Source organism: Metopolophium dirhodum, chromosome 6 (genome assembly GCF_019925205.1).
Source record: "Metopolophium dirhodum isolate CAU chromosome 6, ASM1992520v1, whole genome shotgun sequence".
Classification (NCBI taxonomy): Eukaryota; Metazoa; Arthropoda; class Insecta; order Hemiptera; family Aphididae; genus Metopolophium; species Metopolophium dirhodum.
Genome location: NC_083565.1, coordinates 1,490,890 through 1,509,220, shown reverse-complemented (window position 1 = coordinate 1,509,220; position 18,331 = coordinate 1,490,890). Strand labels below are relative to the sequence as shown.

Genomic DNA, 18,331 nt, shown 5'->3' with positions numbered 1-18,331 from the left:
CGGGGCGCGTTCTCGTTTCCACTCAAATCACACACACACACACGTAAAAAATACATAGACACACTAACACAAACAAACATTTATACACATACACGCACATGGCGGTCCGGCTGAATAAGAAAGTGACCCTCTCCTCTGTATAATATCTGCAGTGTATACATGCGGCGCCTCTCCTTCTCACTCGCTCTCCCGCCGCTGTCTACCTCTCTCTCTCGCCACCAGTCATCTCTCATTCCCCAAACGACGGTGGCAACGGCGGCGTCGACGTCTCTCTCCCAACAGTGTCTGTGTCTATGTCCAATCTTCACTCTCGTGTGAACAGTAGTTTAGGACGAGTCGACGCGAGTTTGTGATTAGAAAAAATTAATAATAATCGTTCGAATTTTTTTTTTTTTACTTTAGCCGTAATTCGTATACATATATTTACACGTATATTTATATACATAGAATATAATACAATATTATTAAATAGTTTGATACGAGTGTTTTTTAAAAAAAAAAAAATATTTTTATTTCGTTCGGTTTTTGTCAATTTTTTTTTTTTTAATCACACTCGTTGTTCGCCCGAAAACTAAATGTCACTTGCGCACCGAGTGTACGGGTTTTCCAATAAAAGTCCGCCGGCCGCACCTATAGTGTAGTGGTTCGCAGTCGAAAATATCGTCCAGCCAACATATCATTGGAGGCTGCCTATTGAACTTGCTAGAGTGCGAAAAGTCAACCCCGTCAGCGAGCGCGCGTCAACTATGACAGCCAGCCACAAGACCTCCGCCGTCGTCGTGCTGTTGCTGGCTTGTGTACTCCGTGGTAAGTGTTTATTGTTTTCTATTTTTTTTATTTTTTTTTTAACGCGATGGCTAATTAAATCCGAGTTTAAATAATGACGATGATACTGGTCGATCTTGTTTTTACGGGCGCGGAGACTAAAATCGAAAGTAATATAATAATGATAATATAAATACGATACATAGGAAAAGATGTTGCAATGGAAAGTGAAACGACGACGTGTGATACAGACCGAGTGCATGTACGCCGGCTATAATAACGGTGTTAACGGTGTTGCGGAGAGTATAATAAAATATAATAAAAATAGAGTACAAACAACATTACAATATAAAATATATATATATTTTTAACGTAATGGGCCGTGGATAAAATATACGGTAAGGGGGAAAGAAAGACACTTCCGTCACGCGGTTTCGATCCATTTATGAACGTCTCATTTACGGAAAATGATTTAAAGAACGATTCGCAATCGTCATGTCTCTCAGACGATTTTCATTTATATAATTCGGTATAACGTGCACCGCGCACCCCGCACGCACTCATCTTTGGCGCGGTGACTAATTATATGGCGTCAAAAATACTGTGTACCTATAATATACAAACAAAATTACATTTTCAAAACCATTCAATTCGACTATAACATAGTATTATTATATTATAACGAATACACTGCTGTAATAAAACTAATAAAAGAGTTATATACCACCGCGTTGTGTTATTTATGTGAACACGATGATTTCACGATTTAAAAAAACCTATTTAAATCGTATAATATGTGAAATGTATGGAGTGAAAGAAACGACTATTGTTCACGAGATATATACCTGTACATTATTATATTTATATTCGTAGGTAACTACGTACTAGGTTTTTGGGTGTCATAACTCATAATCCAATGGCCAATGCACATAATAATATTATAGTCATATCCCGTGGAAAGTTTTGTACACTATATTGGGCCCATTGTGCGGAATCGAAATTTGTGGTTTTTACTCCACCGCGATAGACACCTATATGGCTATAACTATTATATTTTACTCGTTGAAAAACAAAAGTAAAACCAATGACGATGGCGTGAGTAAATTCGTTAAAGAAATAAGTGAAAATTCACGTTCGTTGTTTTCGGTGAAATTAATTTTGTTCTTTCTACATTCTGATACAAATTATGTATGATGGACGATGGACATATTTTCAGTTATAGTGCCAAGGGTAATAGGTCCATGAAGGCAAGTTTAACATTCGACGACTCATGCCTATATAGGATTGCTTGTGCGGAGGAAAATTGATTGTGTTATTAAACGGAATGGTTATTGTACAGTGTGATCTAAATACATCATATCAGTCACTCACGAGCATGCTACTCATATATAATAGGTATATCAATCAAGGTTGTTAAATCATATTATATTACTGGGAATATATTATATTATCAAACACCTTGTCATGCGTGTCAACTAGCTTTACAATATAAATTGTATACATTTATAAACAAATACTGTATAATATTATTAACTAAAATTTATATTGCATATTATTACTTATATTATATTACACTAGCTGATCGACCACATCCCATGAAACCTAAAATGTTTACGATGAGCCGAACCTCTTATTGCCTAATGTTTAACAAAATATTCGTTTTCAATCAATTTTACGAGCCACGTTACATAAGTATACCAATATAATACATACTGCCAAATTACACAAAACCTGAGTATATGGACTACTGCTTTATCCGAAAAAAAAACATAAATAGGTATAAGCTTACTTTAGAAGGTGTCCAGTATTACACGCACAGCGCACATATAATATCATTACGCCAACAATACACATAATATAATACAATAAAAATATATAATATGCTGCGCACTGTTGTGTAGATTTTGCATAATGTTTGAATACGTTAACTTCACCCTTTCTGTAGCATTTCTTGTTTTTGTAAAATTAATCGATTAAGGAAAGACGCAAACGGGTATTATACGATAATAGTGAAAATGTCACCTCGGAAGAACCGGTTGAACATTCCAATAAAGGTTGAAACCCGACGGCCGACCTTGAAGCATCATCGATGTTAGTGCGCGGAAAATAACAATCATGCACTGAACTCGCATCACTTACAATAATAGATTAATAGGCAACGCTTAATTATTGTATAGCATTGGTACATTCTTTGTGCCATAAATTCGAATCAAGTTTGATGAATTATAGTCGTAAAATGTACCTGTTGAATCGTTTAAAATCGATTACAATCACACTTATCACATAACACAAGTTGGTGTACTACACATTTGGATTTGGAATTGTTACAAACAAAATATAGTAAATAGATTATAGACCTTCGACAAGTAATGCTTGTATACTAAAATAATGACTGTGCATATAATAATATGTGCACATCAAATTTATAATAAAAACATTTTTGATGTATCTACAATGATTGACAAGTGTGCGTGTATGAGTACTTCGATAGATTATATAAAAAAAAAATATTTTAGAAGTTTAAATAGTTCAATAGAGTTCATTCAGAATATCAAATAATGTACTAGGTATATAGTATATACCTTCAATCATACGAGTATAATTACAATTTAAATCTTTGACAAAACATACGTCGAGTTAAATATAACTTTCAATTTACCTTTTTCACAATTTATTACCTATATCCTATGTATTAATAGGCACTGCGTATATTTTAAAAAATTGTTAAATTATTTCTTGGTTTTTTCCCCGCTTCATAAGAAAAATTAAACGTTCTAGAAACTCTGAAATCCACATTCCTCTAGTATCTGTTGTTAACCAGTATTCAGTAACCACCAGAATTCAATAAGCGATGACCGCAAGAATGTTGGTTATACTTGTTTCTTTGAAAGTTCACCCGTGGCCGATTAACTATTAAATATATTATTATATCTATTTAAGGAATGCATTGCATATTTCGAATACGATATAAATATATAATAATGAATATGTAGGTATATATACCTAGATATTATATAAAATAGGTATATAGACAAATTATGATTTTTTCGTTTATAGTACAAACAATACGATGAAAAATATTTAATTTTAATAGTTCAAGTATAAAAAAAAGTTTCTATTTTCAAAGCTACCTAACCCGTTACCGTAAAGGCGTAAACCAATATAGAATAGAACAATAAATCATTAATTTACATATATCTAAATGGAAAACATTAAAGAAAAACTAAACATTGAAATAATTATAGTGTATTTCATAATTCATAGTGTAGACAGAATTATAATTATTAATGAAATTCTTTTACATCCACACATGTATTTATTTATAGAATCAGGAAATTAAAGAAATAATAAGAAAAACTGTTTGTAAATCTAGAAAATATATTATAATCAAGTTGATTTGTCTTAAAATTCCCGCACATGTAACTACGTTACTGATCATTAGTATTTCATATTTAATTACCAATTAGGTTGTTATATTATACAAAGACTTTACGTAAAAAAAAATAATAATCACGTTGTTCAATAGTTAGCTTATTTAATTTTTCCCAGTAACCCAAATTTTCTATGTAATAACTAATAACTAAATAACAACAGTGTAAAATCCTACTTTCATAAAAATTAATAATAAGCCGTTTCGTTGAAATTTAATTTCGATTTTTAATTTACAAATTTTGTAATTGGTAATTTTTGCTTATAGAACATTACAAAAAATAAATATTTTAACTGTACTTTATATTACTGATATGAATTAAAAGTTGTATAATATAATTTATTATTATGATTTATAGCACTGATGCACTGTTTAGCAAATCAGTAATAAGGTTTTAAACTAAATGTTTAAATGTGAACAATTTTAGATCGTTTCTATCCTTTGGTCGTTTTTCCAGCCGTCATAATCATGTGCACATCGATCATCTATTATATTAATTGTCATCTTCTTTTTCTAAACGATTAAAAATCCAAGGCCAACTAAAAGAATTTATATCATTTTGTTGCTTATCGTAAAATAACTACTGTTTAATGATTTTGCTCGTCAAGTTCACAGCCGTAATTTCTCGTACGCCTGAATGATACGAAAATAATATTATGTTACCTATTGTAATTGATTAGGAAATGAAAAATAAAAGAACATTACAACTGTGTATGTGCTCCGTAACCGGTTACATATTAATGCGCATGCGTTATACAACATGGGTACTCTATATTTTTAACACAAATGCATACAGTGTGTGGGCGTAATTAGATCCCAAGAAATAACTGTGGCCATTTCTTCACACAGGCATAACGATATAATATAATACGTGTAGACACTGTACAGCTATGTTATATTGGCCATGAAAACAGTTGTACGAAGGTGAAAGCGTATGTGCGAAAAATCACAAACTGAATTACATTATATTATGACCGTACACGTGTTTGTCTAGGAATTTCTTTTGGTATATTGCAGCATGTAGAGGTAGGTATATGTTAAGAAAAAAAAAAATGATTCTGATAAGGATAGAAGTATATTATTGTGTAATATATAATAAATAATATATACATAGGCAGTGCGTTGTCAGACTGGACTGCGAGAGAATGGAGGAGAAAAAAAATAAAACGCGAACAGTAAAATCGCCTGGAGATAATCACGACCACAGGACTTTGCTCTAATTCCTGGGGCTGAGGCGTGGTCAAGGGTTCCGCCGAAACGTCGAGGTACCTATGTCTAGTATAGGTACACATACCTACATGACAAAACTTTTTATTTCTTATGTTTATCGATCATCGCCCCCTTCCATTGGAAAGTCTTAATGAATTGACCATACATTATATGTATGAATGTATGATCAATAACTATGTAATAATAATATTACATATTATACATTATACAGCATGAATGCATAAGATAATAACACCACGCATGCAGCAACAAAATAATGGTATGTATCGATATCGCGCGTGCGATGTTGTGTAACAGAACAATCTAACCCCGTCGGAGTAATAGTATATGAGTATATATGATTATGGCATTCGCATCATATAATATAATATTATTATAAGTATACCTATATTGTTGTACAGACGTACAGTCGGATTGATGATATTAAATATTCAAATGCAATGACAAATATCATATACAATTTTAGTACTGAATCAATTAATATCAATCACCAATCTCAGAAAAATATTTGGCTAAATAACCTGGAAATGTATTTTGACTCTCGTCTAAATTTGAAACACCACGTCCATCAGAAAAAAATACAGATTAAAGAAAAAAATGCGAACATTTTATTGGTTAGTCGTACCCCACTGACCACTCACAGTTAACAATCGAAAACAAACGTCTGCTGAATGTAGTTGTTACTTGTTACAAAACCTGGCTTTACCGCATTCAACTATGTGGCCTGTGGGTTTGTGCCAGTAATTATACAATCGATATAAACGATATAATACAAATATGTGAAAACATCGCCCTTTGTTCAATCAGGATTACTTTTATGAGAAGAAAACAAAGAAAACAATATTACATTTTTTTTATTCATTTTTTTGATACTTGGCTTATTCGATAAATCGGACACGATGCGAGTCAAGAATCGGAAATGGATTGTAAAATCATTCATCTATCTCTACAAAAAGAACAAATATATTATTATTTCAAGTCAGTACATATTGTACTTTATGTCCATTTATATTATAATGTATATGGATGATCAACTCCAAATTATCGAATTATCAGCAGTTTTCAAAGCTTATATAATATATCCAGTGGGCTGGATTGTATTCGGATCATCCCTTATATTTTACTCTGTAGCATATTCTCAATTAAGATGTCTAAAACTTTTAATTTGAAAACGAAGAGTGGTCGTGTGCCGCATAAAAGGGATAGGTACACGCCCACCAGTTGCTCATCCCTGATTTAAGTAACGAAGCACAGAAACAACTGCAGTACACGTTGATCCTAATTAATTGCCTTCATTAGCTGATTAACAGTCTATAAGGATACGTATCATCATAATGTGCATCGATTACGAAATACGATCACGATTTCGAAAGAAAAAACAAACTATGAGCGGGTGGCCAAAAAAAATTCTTATATATAGAGCTTTCTCTCTACAGCGCGCCGAGCATGATTATACGGTTTCGCGTGACGTCATTATAAATAAATGTCATGCCAATTGTGTGAGAAGACGGCACCATGTTGATAAATATTGTGTATTATTCAAAAATTATTAATGTTCTGTCGCTGTGTTAAAGGTCGAATATCTTATAACTTTATTATATGTGCAGACCCGGATCGCACGAATGTCATTTGCGCGTGTCCTAAATATTCGTATAAATGTATATTAATACTATATAATAAAACATTGTACAAGTTATACGCGTACTTAATATAAAATACAAAATATACCTATACTTGATAATAATACAATGTAATATTACGTTTCTGCCGTATTAGTCGTCTTGGTATACCTTTCAATAACGAAGTCGTAGGATCGACCTGTGCAGAACTTTAAGACCTCCTCCGGGTGGTCCACTATAATTCAATATTATGGACCAACGGCCGTTTTCGGTTCGAATTTTAAGACGCATTATGTTTTTGCATACGAGGTCATGCTGTGGCGCTTGACCAAAAAAATACAAATATTATCGTATCTTAATTGTATTGTATTACTATATCGTGGGCATATGATCGCAACGGACGATATGCCTACTTGTACACGACAAATAATTAATCACGACTAGCGTATTTAATTATCATTTTTCCTCCAAACGTGGCACGTCATTCAAAATATTGACCAATATATTCTACTAATGATTAATACACTATTGTTATTAGTTATTATATACATATCACATTGTAGTATGACGTTATTATACATTTGGAATTGGATTTAATTAAATCTCCGACGCTCTACGGTCCAGAATCGATGTATAGGTTTTTAGATTTGCAGAAAACAGAATACAGTGGTTTTACGTAGGTATTTTTTCTATACCTATTATTCTACAATCTTAAGATTTTATTGTTATTGCTCACCTATACAAAATCGGAAATATACCTACACGAATTCAACGGGCAAGGTCGAGAGTGCGGAATAATATCACGCGTTTTTGCATATTATACATCCCATTAAATAATATAAGAACATGACATACGTTTTAAGCCTCTTGTCGCGCGCCTACGGGTTACGGTCGAACATATTATTGCAGGTACTTGGCGGGGGCGACAATAATAAAATATATAATATTCCTGAAGATAGTTGCAGTGCAATTTATTTAAATTGTTGATTAGCCGTCATGTTTCGCGTGGTTTGCAACCACTCGTGAAAATTCACAAAAATATTAAATATATACGGTTAAAACATTATCATATAATGCGTATAATGCATTATTATTATCCATTATGTGACCGTTAAAACGATTCCCACTCGAACATCTAAATAAAAAAAAAAAAAATTACGGTCATAATACCATTATAAAAAAACACGGGAACCGTAGGCATACTAGACGCTATATAAAGTACCTACATAATTTATAAATTGTACATTATAATAATGCAATGTAAAAATTCTGTAAAAATCTATAACGTCTGAAATAACAATAATAATACAAGCATTCGAGAATTTGATTATATTTTCGATACCATAATAAAATAATAATAATATACCATACACCTATAGCACACATTATTATGTAAACACACGGTTGAAAATCGTAATTGACTGGCACCATCTGGAACTGGCCACAGACCAAACAATATAACGAAGTTAGCGAGTAAAATAGTATAATATACGTATTACATACATTATGTTATACCCTGGTCGCACAATCCTTGTATTCGTGTAATTTATTCACGAGAAATTCGACATGACAAAAAAAAAACAAGTTTGATAAATTTATTATTTTGTGATTGTGTAACGGATCTGCAGGGAACCGAAAATTCAACAGCTGGCGACGAGACGTGTAATAATATTATATACGCTGACATGATAATAAAAGTACGAATAATAATGAATCACATACGAATCGGCAGAAACAAAACGGCAAACCCTCCGTGGATTTGATGTGGGCCGGCTAGCACAATTTTTTTAGGGGAAAAACGCCTTCGCCGAGTTCAAACAACTCGCATAATGTATATACACCCGTACACGTTCAACAAGTGATATAGGCAATATAATAATAATAATATGTACATTCCCGGGTCGAGATCAACGACCTAGCGAGTGGGCGTCATAACGTAGTAATAATAATAATAATAATAATAATAATAATAATAATAATATTATTATAAAATACTAACGTACACAACCTGCGCACGAGAACTACCACGTAAAGGTCGCGTGCGTGTGTTTTATTGATAGATACGAATAATTTGTACGCAGATATTATACTATGATGGGTACACGCACGTCGCACACATTCGTATAAATTTGCTTTATGTGGATGCGATCTAATCGACTCTGCTGACAGTGCGACGAACATCGTACCATACGGCTATAATGTACGCAAAAATTGTGTGTATATTATAAATAATAATATTATATGAGCGATGTCTGTGTACAATTGGAATCAAGATCTAGTTTCGCTGGGTCCTAGTGCGTAGTACGAATTTAAAATTCACGTATGTACCTAGGTATAGTAAAATAGTTGCGTACCTACAAAAGTGAATTATTAAATTGGATTATCGAAATCCCGGAAATTTTTTTTGTAAAATATGCATTGCATCGGTCAAATTCAAATGGTGGGTCAAAATGATTTGAAAAGTTAAACATTGTACAGAACTATAGAACATTGTTTTGTTTTACAATGACTGCAAGTCGTGTTTGTTTGTATTTTGTTTAACATTATTTATATTCAAAAAAGCATCCACCTACCTATATTACTACATTTTTTTTTATATTTATGTTTGTTCCGAATGGTTTTTGCGCGACTAATCCAATAATTTGTAACGAGGAGTGCCCCAAGTCACCCACGAGTTTGTGTAATTTTTTGTTTTTCATTAATATTATTATTATTATTGTTGTATAATATAGATTTTTAGAAGGTATAATAAGTTCGTCAGTAACGTATGACTCTACGAATGCGCGCTTCAAATTATAATAATATGTTTATATTATGACATGTATGCAAATATAATAATAATAATAATAGTATGTGCCAATACGCTTATTATATGTATATATATATATATATATAAGCAGGACTTATACACAGTTAAATAAACGTGTTGACCGGAATTATTACTATATATTAGACACTTGTCACGTACCAACGAACGTTATATCTACTATATACCTATACGGGCTATACTACGTAACGCACTCTGCCCAGACGATATTATTATTATTATTATGTAAATCAGTGATTTTTGACCATACAGTAAAAAATATGACATAATAAATTAATATTATAATACTGCACGAGTAATAATATATACCTATGGGTATAATATACTAATACTATATTATTATTGTATGGGAAAATACATTATATTATTAATTTACAAAGAGGCCCGGGGTGTTTTCTTGGGATTTTGAAGAATTCTACGATTATATTATAATAATATTTTCTATCCAATGCGCCCAAGTTTTGGGGGTGCCTACAAAATTATTGTCGTATCTTTAATTTAATTTTACTTGAACATATTCGTATAGGCTATAAATATATTTATTTATAGTATTACATTATTTATAGTTTTATAGGTATAAAATATATCTATCTACTAAAAACAACGGTAATAGATAGGTAATAGGTATTATAATATAGGTAGAAATAAATAGGTTACCTTTTTTTATTGACACATGCATTTTTATTCCCTATTCCATAGTAAAACATTTTTGGAGTACTTCGATGTATAATAATATCGAATTTTAGGCGAGTAGTTTATGAATTATAAGTATTTAAACTTTTTTCAAAAATGTTGGATTGTAATGACTTAAAATTATCTGAAAGAACGTAATTTACGAAACAATGGGTGTCTTATTACGTTAAATCGATCACCCTAAATGAACTAAAGTAATAAGTAATAACTAAGTAATAAAAAAAAATTTATATTTCATATATAGTGTACAACAATGCACAATGCAATATTTGATAACGATATATCCACGAGAGGTGGGAAAACAAGGAAAGCAGGAAATATGAAAATGCATGAATATTATTAGGTAGTTCTTTTTTTCATATAATATTGATTTTCATTTTTCTCTGCAAACAATTTTAAGTAATTGAAAAAAAGTGTTATTTAAAACAACTTCTAATATGTTTATTGTTAAATATGAGTGATGGGAGTTTCTGTGTTTCTGACACTTTTGAAACCATTAAAATAGTATATTTTATACCCACGCCAAAATTGAAGAATTTGAAAATCCGATATTTCCAGTACACGGTAGTACCTATCGTAATATTATATATTATTATATACCTAATATGTCGTTTGTGTGTGCTGTTGCCCGTCGGTCAATATAGATACGTTTTTAATAAGGGCCCGTGTTATTTTTCTCATTGCCAACCGCATTATTCAATCTTATAATTACGAACAAGTATAATTCAATTTTTATAGTTTATACAAAGTGCAAACACGAATTCTCATAACACGCTTAAATGCTTAATATGCATTATCACATAGACGAGTCTAAGACTTTATAATTATTATTTATGAATACTGGCTGTTCAGTATCCGTGTAATATTATATTAATTATATATAAGTAAACAATCGAAAAATATAGGTACGCTACTTAAAACTAAAACATACACATAATATTACATAAGTATATTCATTAGTTTTGATTTATTACTAAACGTGGAACACTTGATACACAATGATAAACCTATCCACTAATATATATTATGTATATATAATATATAATATGTCGATGGTAGTTACTAGGTACCTACTTAAGTAAATATGGATTACATGGAGTGTAGTGATTTTTCATTAAGCATTTTAAGTGAGCTGATCTGACCATAGTAGTTCTAGAGTTTTATTCATTACTATTATTTTAACTTATAATGCACTAAATGAAAAATATGCATCATAATTATTATTTATACATATAATTTATAAAATCAAATATATTCCTGAACTATTACACATTTATTTTATTTTAATTGCATTTAAATTAAATTTATATTTACTTTCCAAACATGAATGTTTAATTTTAATAAATCATTTTATATTACACATACATAAAAGGCCCGTTCATAAATATTATTCTAATTTAAATGTTACATTATATAGATACTTGATATTCGACTTAACTGGTTACACCCATGTTACGTTTAATTTTCATTATAATAATATTTATAGAGCATTATAGAACATAATTTTGCCTTATCACTGCAATACTATATACCGTACCACTTAAGCTATCTGCATGCAAGTATAAAAATAACATTTATCAATGAACTTAACTTAAATGATTGATGGATAAATGTATACAAATACATGTATACGAGATACGACTACAATCATTAACAAATAAAAATGATTAATATGCGTCTTGTCATTAAAATATCAATTAAGTTTCCCTTTATCCACATGTATAACAATATGATATGCTTCAATACAATGAAACGATAAATATATACTTTAACAATTAAAAATAAGTTCTAGTAAGGGAGAGCGCACACCAAAGCAGTGCGGTTGCAGTGCGGGCGGCGGCAGTAGCGCGCGAAAAACACTGCGTCCGCACCGCAAAAGCGCGCTAAAGCACACCAATGCAGTGCGGCGGAGGCGCGATCTGTTTTATTTTTAACTATTTTTACTATTTTGATAACAGTGATTAATACCTAGTGATTAGTGTTTTTCATTAAACATTTTTTTATTTGCTTTGTTTATTTTATTTTATTTCAATACTATTAAAATTATAAATATTTAAAATATTAAAATATCCAATGTCAAGTACTGACGAAGACTTATTGGTGTTGTTGTTATTAAACAACAACAACAATAATAATAATAGTCAAAAATGTAAACGCAAGTATTGGGTGCATCCATACCTAAAGAAAAACGCAGACACTCTAGGAACTTTTTCTGTTGCAAAAGAGCTTTCTCTATATCCTGAAAAATTTCAAACTTTTTATAGAATGACACAGAAATCATTTGAAATCTTATCAGAGTTAGTGCGGCCTATGTTACATAAAAAAGATACTCACTTCAGAAAAGCCATTACTGTGGAAGAACGGTTATTGATTACATTGAGGTAAGTATTTAATAGTTTTATTGTTCAACTATTTGAATAAAAATATTAATGTTTCAAAATGTATCATCTTGTTGCATTCTAACTTGAAATGGTTGCAAAGGGGGTAATTTCTGAACAAAATCAGAAAATGTTTTCTCTCATGATACCTATCCTTATATAAGTTTAAATAGTACCCGCAATCACATCTGTTACTAGGTACTTTATTTATACAATTAACATTTATTAAACACCTTTTAATTTATTTTATTTTAACAAGTTTATATATTAGTAATAATATATTAAACATAAATCATAAATGTATAAGTTACATTATAAAGGAGTCCAAATTGGGGCATGCGTTGCTGGTGGTTGATATTGAGTCATTGGGTCGATTTCATGTTTATGGTGTGTAGATCTTTGTTGTTGGGTTGGTGGTTCTTTGTCATAAGATGAAGGTGGTCGTTCAAGATGTGAAAATAGCTGTGGTGGTTGCTTATAATATAGTTCTCTTGGTTGAAAATTAGACAGTGGTTGTTGATCTTGTGAAGGTTGTCTTGAATATGATAGAGTGTCATGAATATTATGAACATTTGTATTCTTATTGTATGATGCCTCTTTACAAGCATCATCGACTAATTGCATAATGTTAATTTTTAACTTTCTTTTATTATGGGAATCTAATGATTTAATATCAGGTAATAAGCTCTTTAAAAAGTCCATATCATGATCTTGTAATTCTTCTGATTTTTTTTGGGATCTTTTTTCTTTAAAATACCCAGCAGCTGCAACATTAAGTTCATCTAATGAAGAGCATTGTTGTTTTTTTGATGAACTATCTATGCCACTTTTTTTTTTGATACATTTATTGATGCTATGTGTATCTGTCATAGATCTTTCTTCATGTTCATAACCATATTCTATTTCATCTACTTCTAAATAGTCAATACTATTTTCACTTACTGTGAGACCTGTAAGGTTGCCAGTTTGAGGTCGGGATGTGGTGTAAGGGTCAATAAAGTGTAAATAATCAGTAAGGTAATAGACTTTCTTTCGTTTGGTCCCTGATCCACTTGGTGGCACATCTTTAAGTTGGCGTAAATATCGTCCACGGATATTTCGCCACTTTTCTTTACAATCAGCCACTACAAAAATTAATAATCACAATTATAATATTTTTGACACTTTAAAACTAAATATGTTCAGTAAGTGTATAATATATAAATATACTCATACAATTATAAAAAAATAATTTGAAGTACTATGAGTTGTTTACTACTCTTTAGATACCTTGCAATGGGAGGTAACGTTAAAGCACACTCCATGTATTTTTTGAGAGGAGAGTCTACTACAAGGAATATCATTGCAGAAACAACTATGGCCATTTGGGAATGCCTAAAAGAAAAATATATGCCGCCACCAACAAAAGAAAAATGGGAAAACGTTTCGCAACGTTATTTGGATTTATGGAATATACCCAATTGCCTAGGTAAATTTTATACTAAAATGTCTACCTAACTTAAATTTATATAATTTGAAGAAAATAATTAATGTTATTTTGAAGGTGCTATAGATGGCAAACATTTTAAAATTAAATGCCCTCCAAAAACGGGATCAGCTTTTTTCAACTACAAGCAATATTTTAGTATTGTTTTAATGGCATGTGTAGATGCTGATGGACTTTTTTTGACCATTGATGTTGGTGATTATGGTAGGAACAGTGATGGTAGGGTGTTTAGAAGAAGTTCGTTAGGCAAAGCCATTGAAAATGATTTGCTGGATGCCCCTGACCCAAAGCCTTTACCTGGCTGGGACTCAAAGGGCCCTTTCCCACATTTTTTTGTAGCAGATGAAGCCTTTCCATTGAAAAAAAACCTGATGAGACCTTTTCCCAAAAGATCATTAAATAAAACCAGAAGGATTTTTAACTACAGGTACATATATAGAATAATATTAAAATAAATATAATATTAATTAAACAAATATTTGAATGCTATTGTATCTTATTGTATATGCTATACATATAATATTATTTATATTTTTGTTTGTACTATTAAATTAAGTATTTACTGTTTAAAAATTTATCTTTCGAATGCTATTGTATTAAATTTAATTAATTCATATAACTGGGTCTAAACGAGTATAATATTTCAATAAATTAATTAATTAAAATAACTTAATTAGCCACTTATAAAATATAAGTTGGAACCTAACCTAAGAAGACTTCATAAAAATGAATAATATATCTTTCTTTATTTACTAGGTGCTCCAGAGCCAGAAGAAGCGTAGAATGCTCATTTGGAATGCTTGTTTCTAAATTTAGAGTATTTGAGCAACCTCTAGCTTGTAAGGTAAAAACATGTGAATCTGTTATTAAAGCAGCATGTGTTCTGCATAATTTCATACGAATGCGAGAAGGTACATTTTCTACACCATCACATCCTCAATCAATTGATTCAATGGGAGTACAAAATAATAAAGAACTACCACTTATTCAAGTAGCAAGACCCACAAGAGTTGCAGAAAATAACAGAGAGTTATTGTGTAGTTATTTTATATCAAATGAAGGTCAGGTACCTTGGCAAGAAAATTGTTCTTAATGCACATTTGATATAGGAAAATAATAAATAACTTTTAAATGTTAATTAAATAGTTTAAAATAAATACTATGGTCTATGAGATATCTTATTGATTTTTTACTGAACTCAAACTAGCTTCAGGATTATTGTATGTATAATAATATGATGAACCTATGTTAATTTATAATGTAGTTGTCACTTAAAATCTTGGTATAAATATTTTAATATTAATAATATTATTTTAATTAAATTATAAGACTAGGCTTCTTATAATAAATATAAAACATTAGTATTTGCTTAATACATTTTTATAAAGTCTATAACCTATGTAACTAGGAAGTAACATTTATTGCCATAAGTCATTAATATTAGTAATAATATTTAAAAGAATAAAAATAAATAAGTGAACAATCACATTTACTTGCCTCCTTAACAATATTATTAAAAATTTGAGGGCAGTATTGGGCAAAAAAATTACTTACTAACTTTAATTATCAATTAATCATAGAAAATGTTTGCTCAATACTGCCTGAGGGCACAAACTAGAACAGTGTAAGAAATTTAGTTGCTGGTGAACAAAAATTGTGAATAATTGTAAATTATACAACATATTATATGCATTCATCACACAATACATGGTTCTGTTTCATATTTATTATAAGAAGGTAATTTAATTAAAATTATGTTATTTACCTGATAAATTATTTTCCTTTGCAATTTCATGCCATGCTGCTGTCTTGACTGTGTCGTTAGAATAATCCGCTCTATTGTAATCAAAAAGACATGGGTGGTTTTCGATGTGCTTAACCAATTGCACCATTTTTTCACAATCCTCCGCCATTTTTATAAGTTTCAAGTGTATAAGTAAATATATTTTTAAAAAATACCAAAAATAATGTTCTGTGTTATTAGATAGTTTGAAGTTTGGTACAATCATTACAATTGATAACGTATTGATAACAACTTGAACAATGTAAATATAGATAATTCTTTATATTTTGACTTTTCACCGCACGCGCACTGCAAGAAAAAACCGCCATGCCTCACCGCATGCAGCGCGCCGCATACACAACACCACTGCACCGCCGCCGCACTGCATCGGTGTGGGCATTCCCATAAGATAACGTGTGTTCTATTTTAAATGCGGCACTGCATGCAGTGCGCCGCAACCGCACTGCATTGGTGTGCGCCGGCCCTAACTGTTCAATGAACTATATTCCTTAAATAACTGTGACTATAATAATATAATATTATATCGACGATCGAATGTTGTTTATTAATTATTTTTTTAGAATAACCTTTTTAATCATACCAGTATTAACTATTATTAGTAATGTGCTACTTTTATACATGTTATTTATACATTTTAATATTGTGTTAACATATATTAACACTTTTCCGTGAATGATTTTTGACCTATTACTTAACCATAATAATATATCCATATGACGTCTTTAGCTGGTGTAAATACACAAAACGTAACGTGGTAACGTTTTATTGAGACAAACGAGTTGTTATTTAAAAATTACGCCACAAGTTAATACTGTACGATTTACGAACAAGCAATATCGATATAAAATTTATTCCGAAAAAAATATTTTCAAAAATATAAACTACATTTTATTTAATGAAATATATAGTTCAAAAATTTTGTAAACATTGATACGATTAGAAATTTAGAAATACCTGACCATGTTCAGGTTACGTAGTGGTGTAATGAATAATAATGAAATAATTTGTCGGACGGCTGGTAGATAATAAATTATAATTGGTGGGAAATTAAAATCTGAAATTTTACGTAATACTTATAATAATTACATGAGGAAATACCGTATAAGTACTCAAATAAATTATAACACGGGTTTTGTTGTACGTGTTAACGTAATCAAATTATTCGCTTTTAAATATTATAATTTATGGAAAATATTATTAATGTTCTGTTTAGTTCATAAAAAAATCATCATCAAACTCAATAATGATGTAACCTAGCTTATGTTTATTATGTGATCTGAATAATATTTTTAAAACAGACTTAAAATGTTTTTTGTTTATTGAATTATCTATTATTTAAAGTGTTTAAAATTCCGTAAAAACGTGGAACTAAAAAATAACGATTCGTACCTATGTAGTATAATCTATCGATGGTTCTCAACGTATCTATCTAGGCCAAAAGGTGGCTGGTACGCATGTATATTATGTAGGTGTATTATTCGTAGAGTACTATACATTATACAATATACAACTATATAGTACTACACCAAGCATACATACTGCCTGTGCCCTGTATAATATTATATGATATTATTGTTACTACTCTGCAGCTACCTAATCATACCTATCCATACGCCAATACTTTTATATTATTAATAATTTATTATTACTACTGCTTCTACGATTAAGGCGGCGTCGTCAGTTCGCGCTCTCAAACAATGAGCACACACTATTGAATATATACATATTACCATTGAGTTATATTGCAATATATACTCAATGATATTTTTTCTAGTACATGTGAATTGATATTATAATACAGATAATAATATTATTGTAGACAGCATATTATAACAAATAACAATACAACGGTGTACTACATATTTTTATTATTACTATATAATATATTATTATCAACAGAACAACGCGATTGTCGATGCGCAGAGCGACGATCAGCGATAATTAAAAGCCGATTATTGGTGCGTTTTCACACGGTCTAATTCGCCACTGCTCGTCAATCGTCATATTATTATTATTATTATTATTATGACTAATGACTATTCTATCGATCATTGTATGTGTCGGCACACGCGTGATGATGTCCAATCGGCTGACACGCG

General features: G+C 30.6%; 3 protein-coding genes across 3 annotated transcripts in view; 2 read left to right on the top strand and 1 right to left on the bottom strand.

The window, feature by feature from the left end:
• The first annotated feature begins 248 nt into the window (after positions 1-248).
• LOC132946223 (putative mediator of RNA polymerase II transcription subunit 26) overlaps positions 249-18,331 on the top strand; it is a 51,323-nt gene continuing 33,240 nt past the window's right edge. Inside the window, exon 1 of the mRNA XM_061016105.1 lies at positions 249-807. Within this exon, the coding sequence (XP_060872088.1) occupies positions 747-807 (61 nt within the window). The 5' untranslated portion in view covers positions 249-746. The remainder of the gene's footprint in view (positions 808-18,331) is intronic.
• Positions 12,742-16,582, bottom strand: LOC132947194 (uncharacterized). Its single transcript, XM_061017421.1, has 3 exons — positions 16,194-16,582; positions 13,254-14,066; positions 12,742-12,803 (listed from the first exon to the last, which is right to left on the bottom strand). The coding sequence occupies exons 1-2, from the start codon at positions 16,435-16,437 to the stop codon at positions 13,255-13,257; spliced, it is 1,056 nt and encodes a 351-aa protein (XP_060873404.1). The 5' UTR covers positions 16,438-16,582; the 3' UTR covers positions 12,742-12,803; position 13,254.
• On the top strand, positions 13,933-15,587 carry LOC132947195 (uncharacterized). Its single transcript, XM_061017422.1, has 2 exons — positions 13,933-14,855; positions 15,185-15,587. Exons 1-2 carry the CDS (start codon positions 14,578-14,580, stop codon positions 15,519-15,521), a joined length of 615 nt encoding a protein of 204 aa, XP_060873405.1. The 5' UTR covers positions 13,933-14,577; the 3' UTR covers positions 15,522-15,587.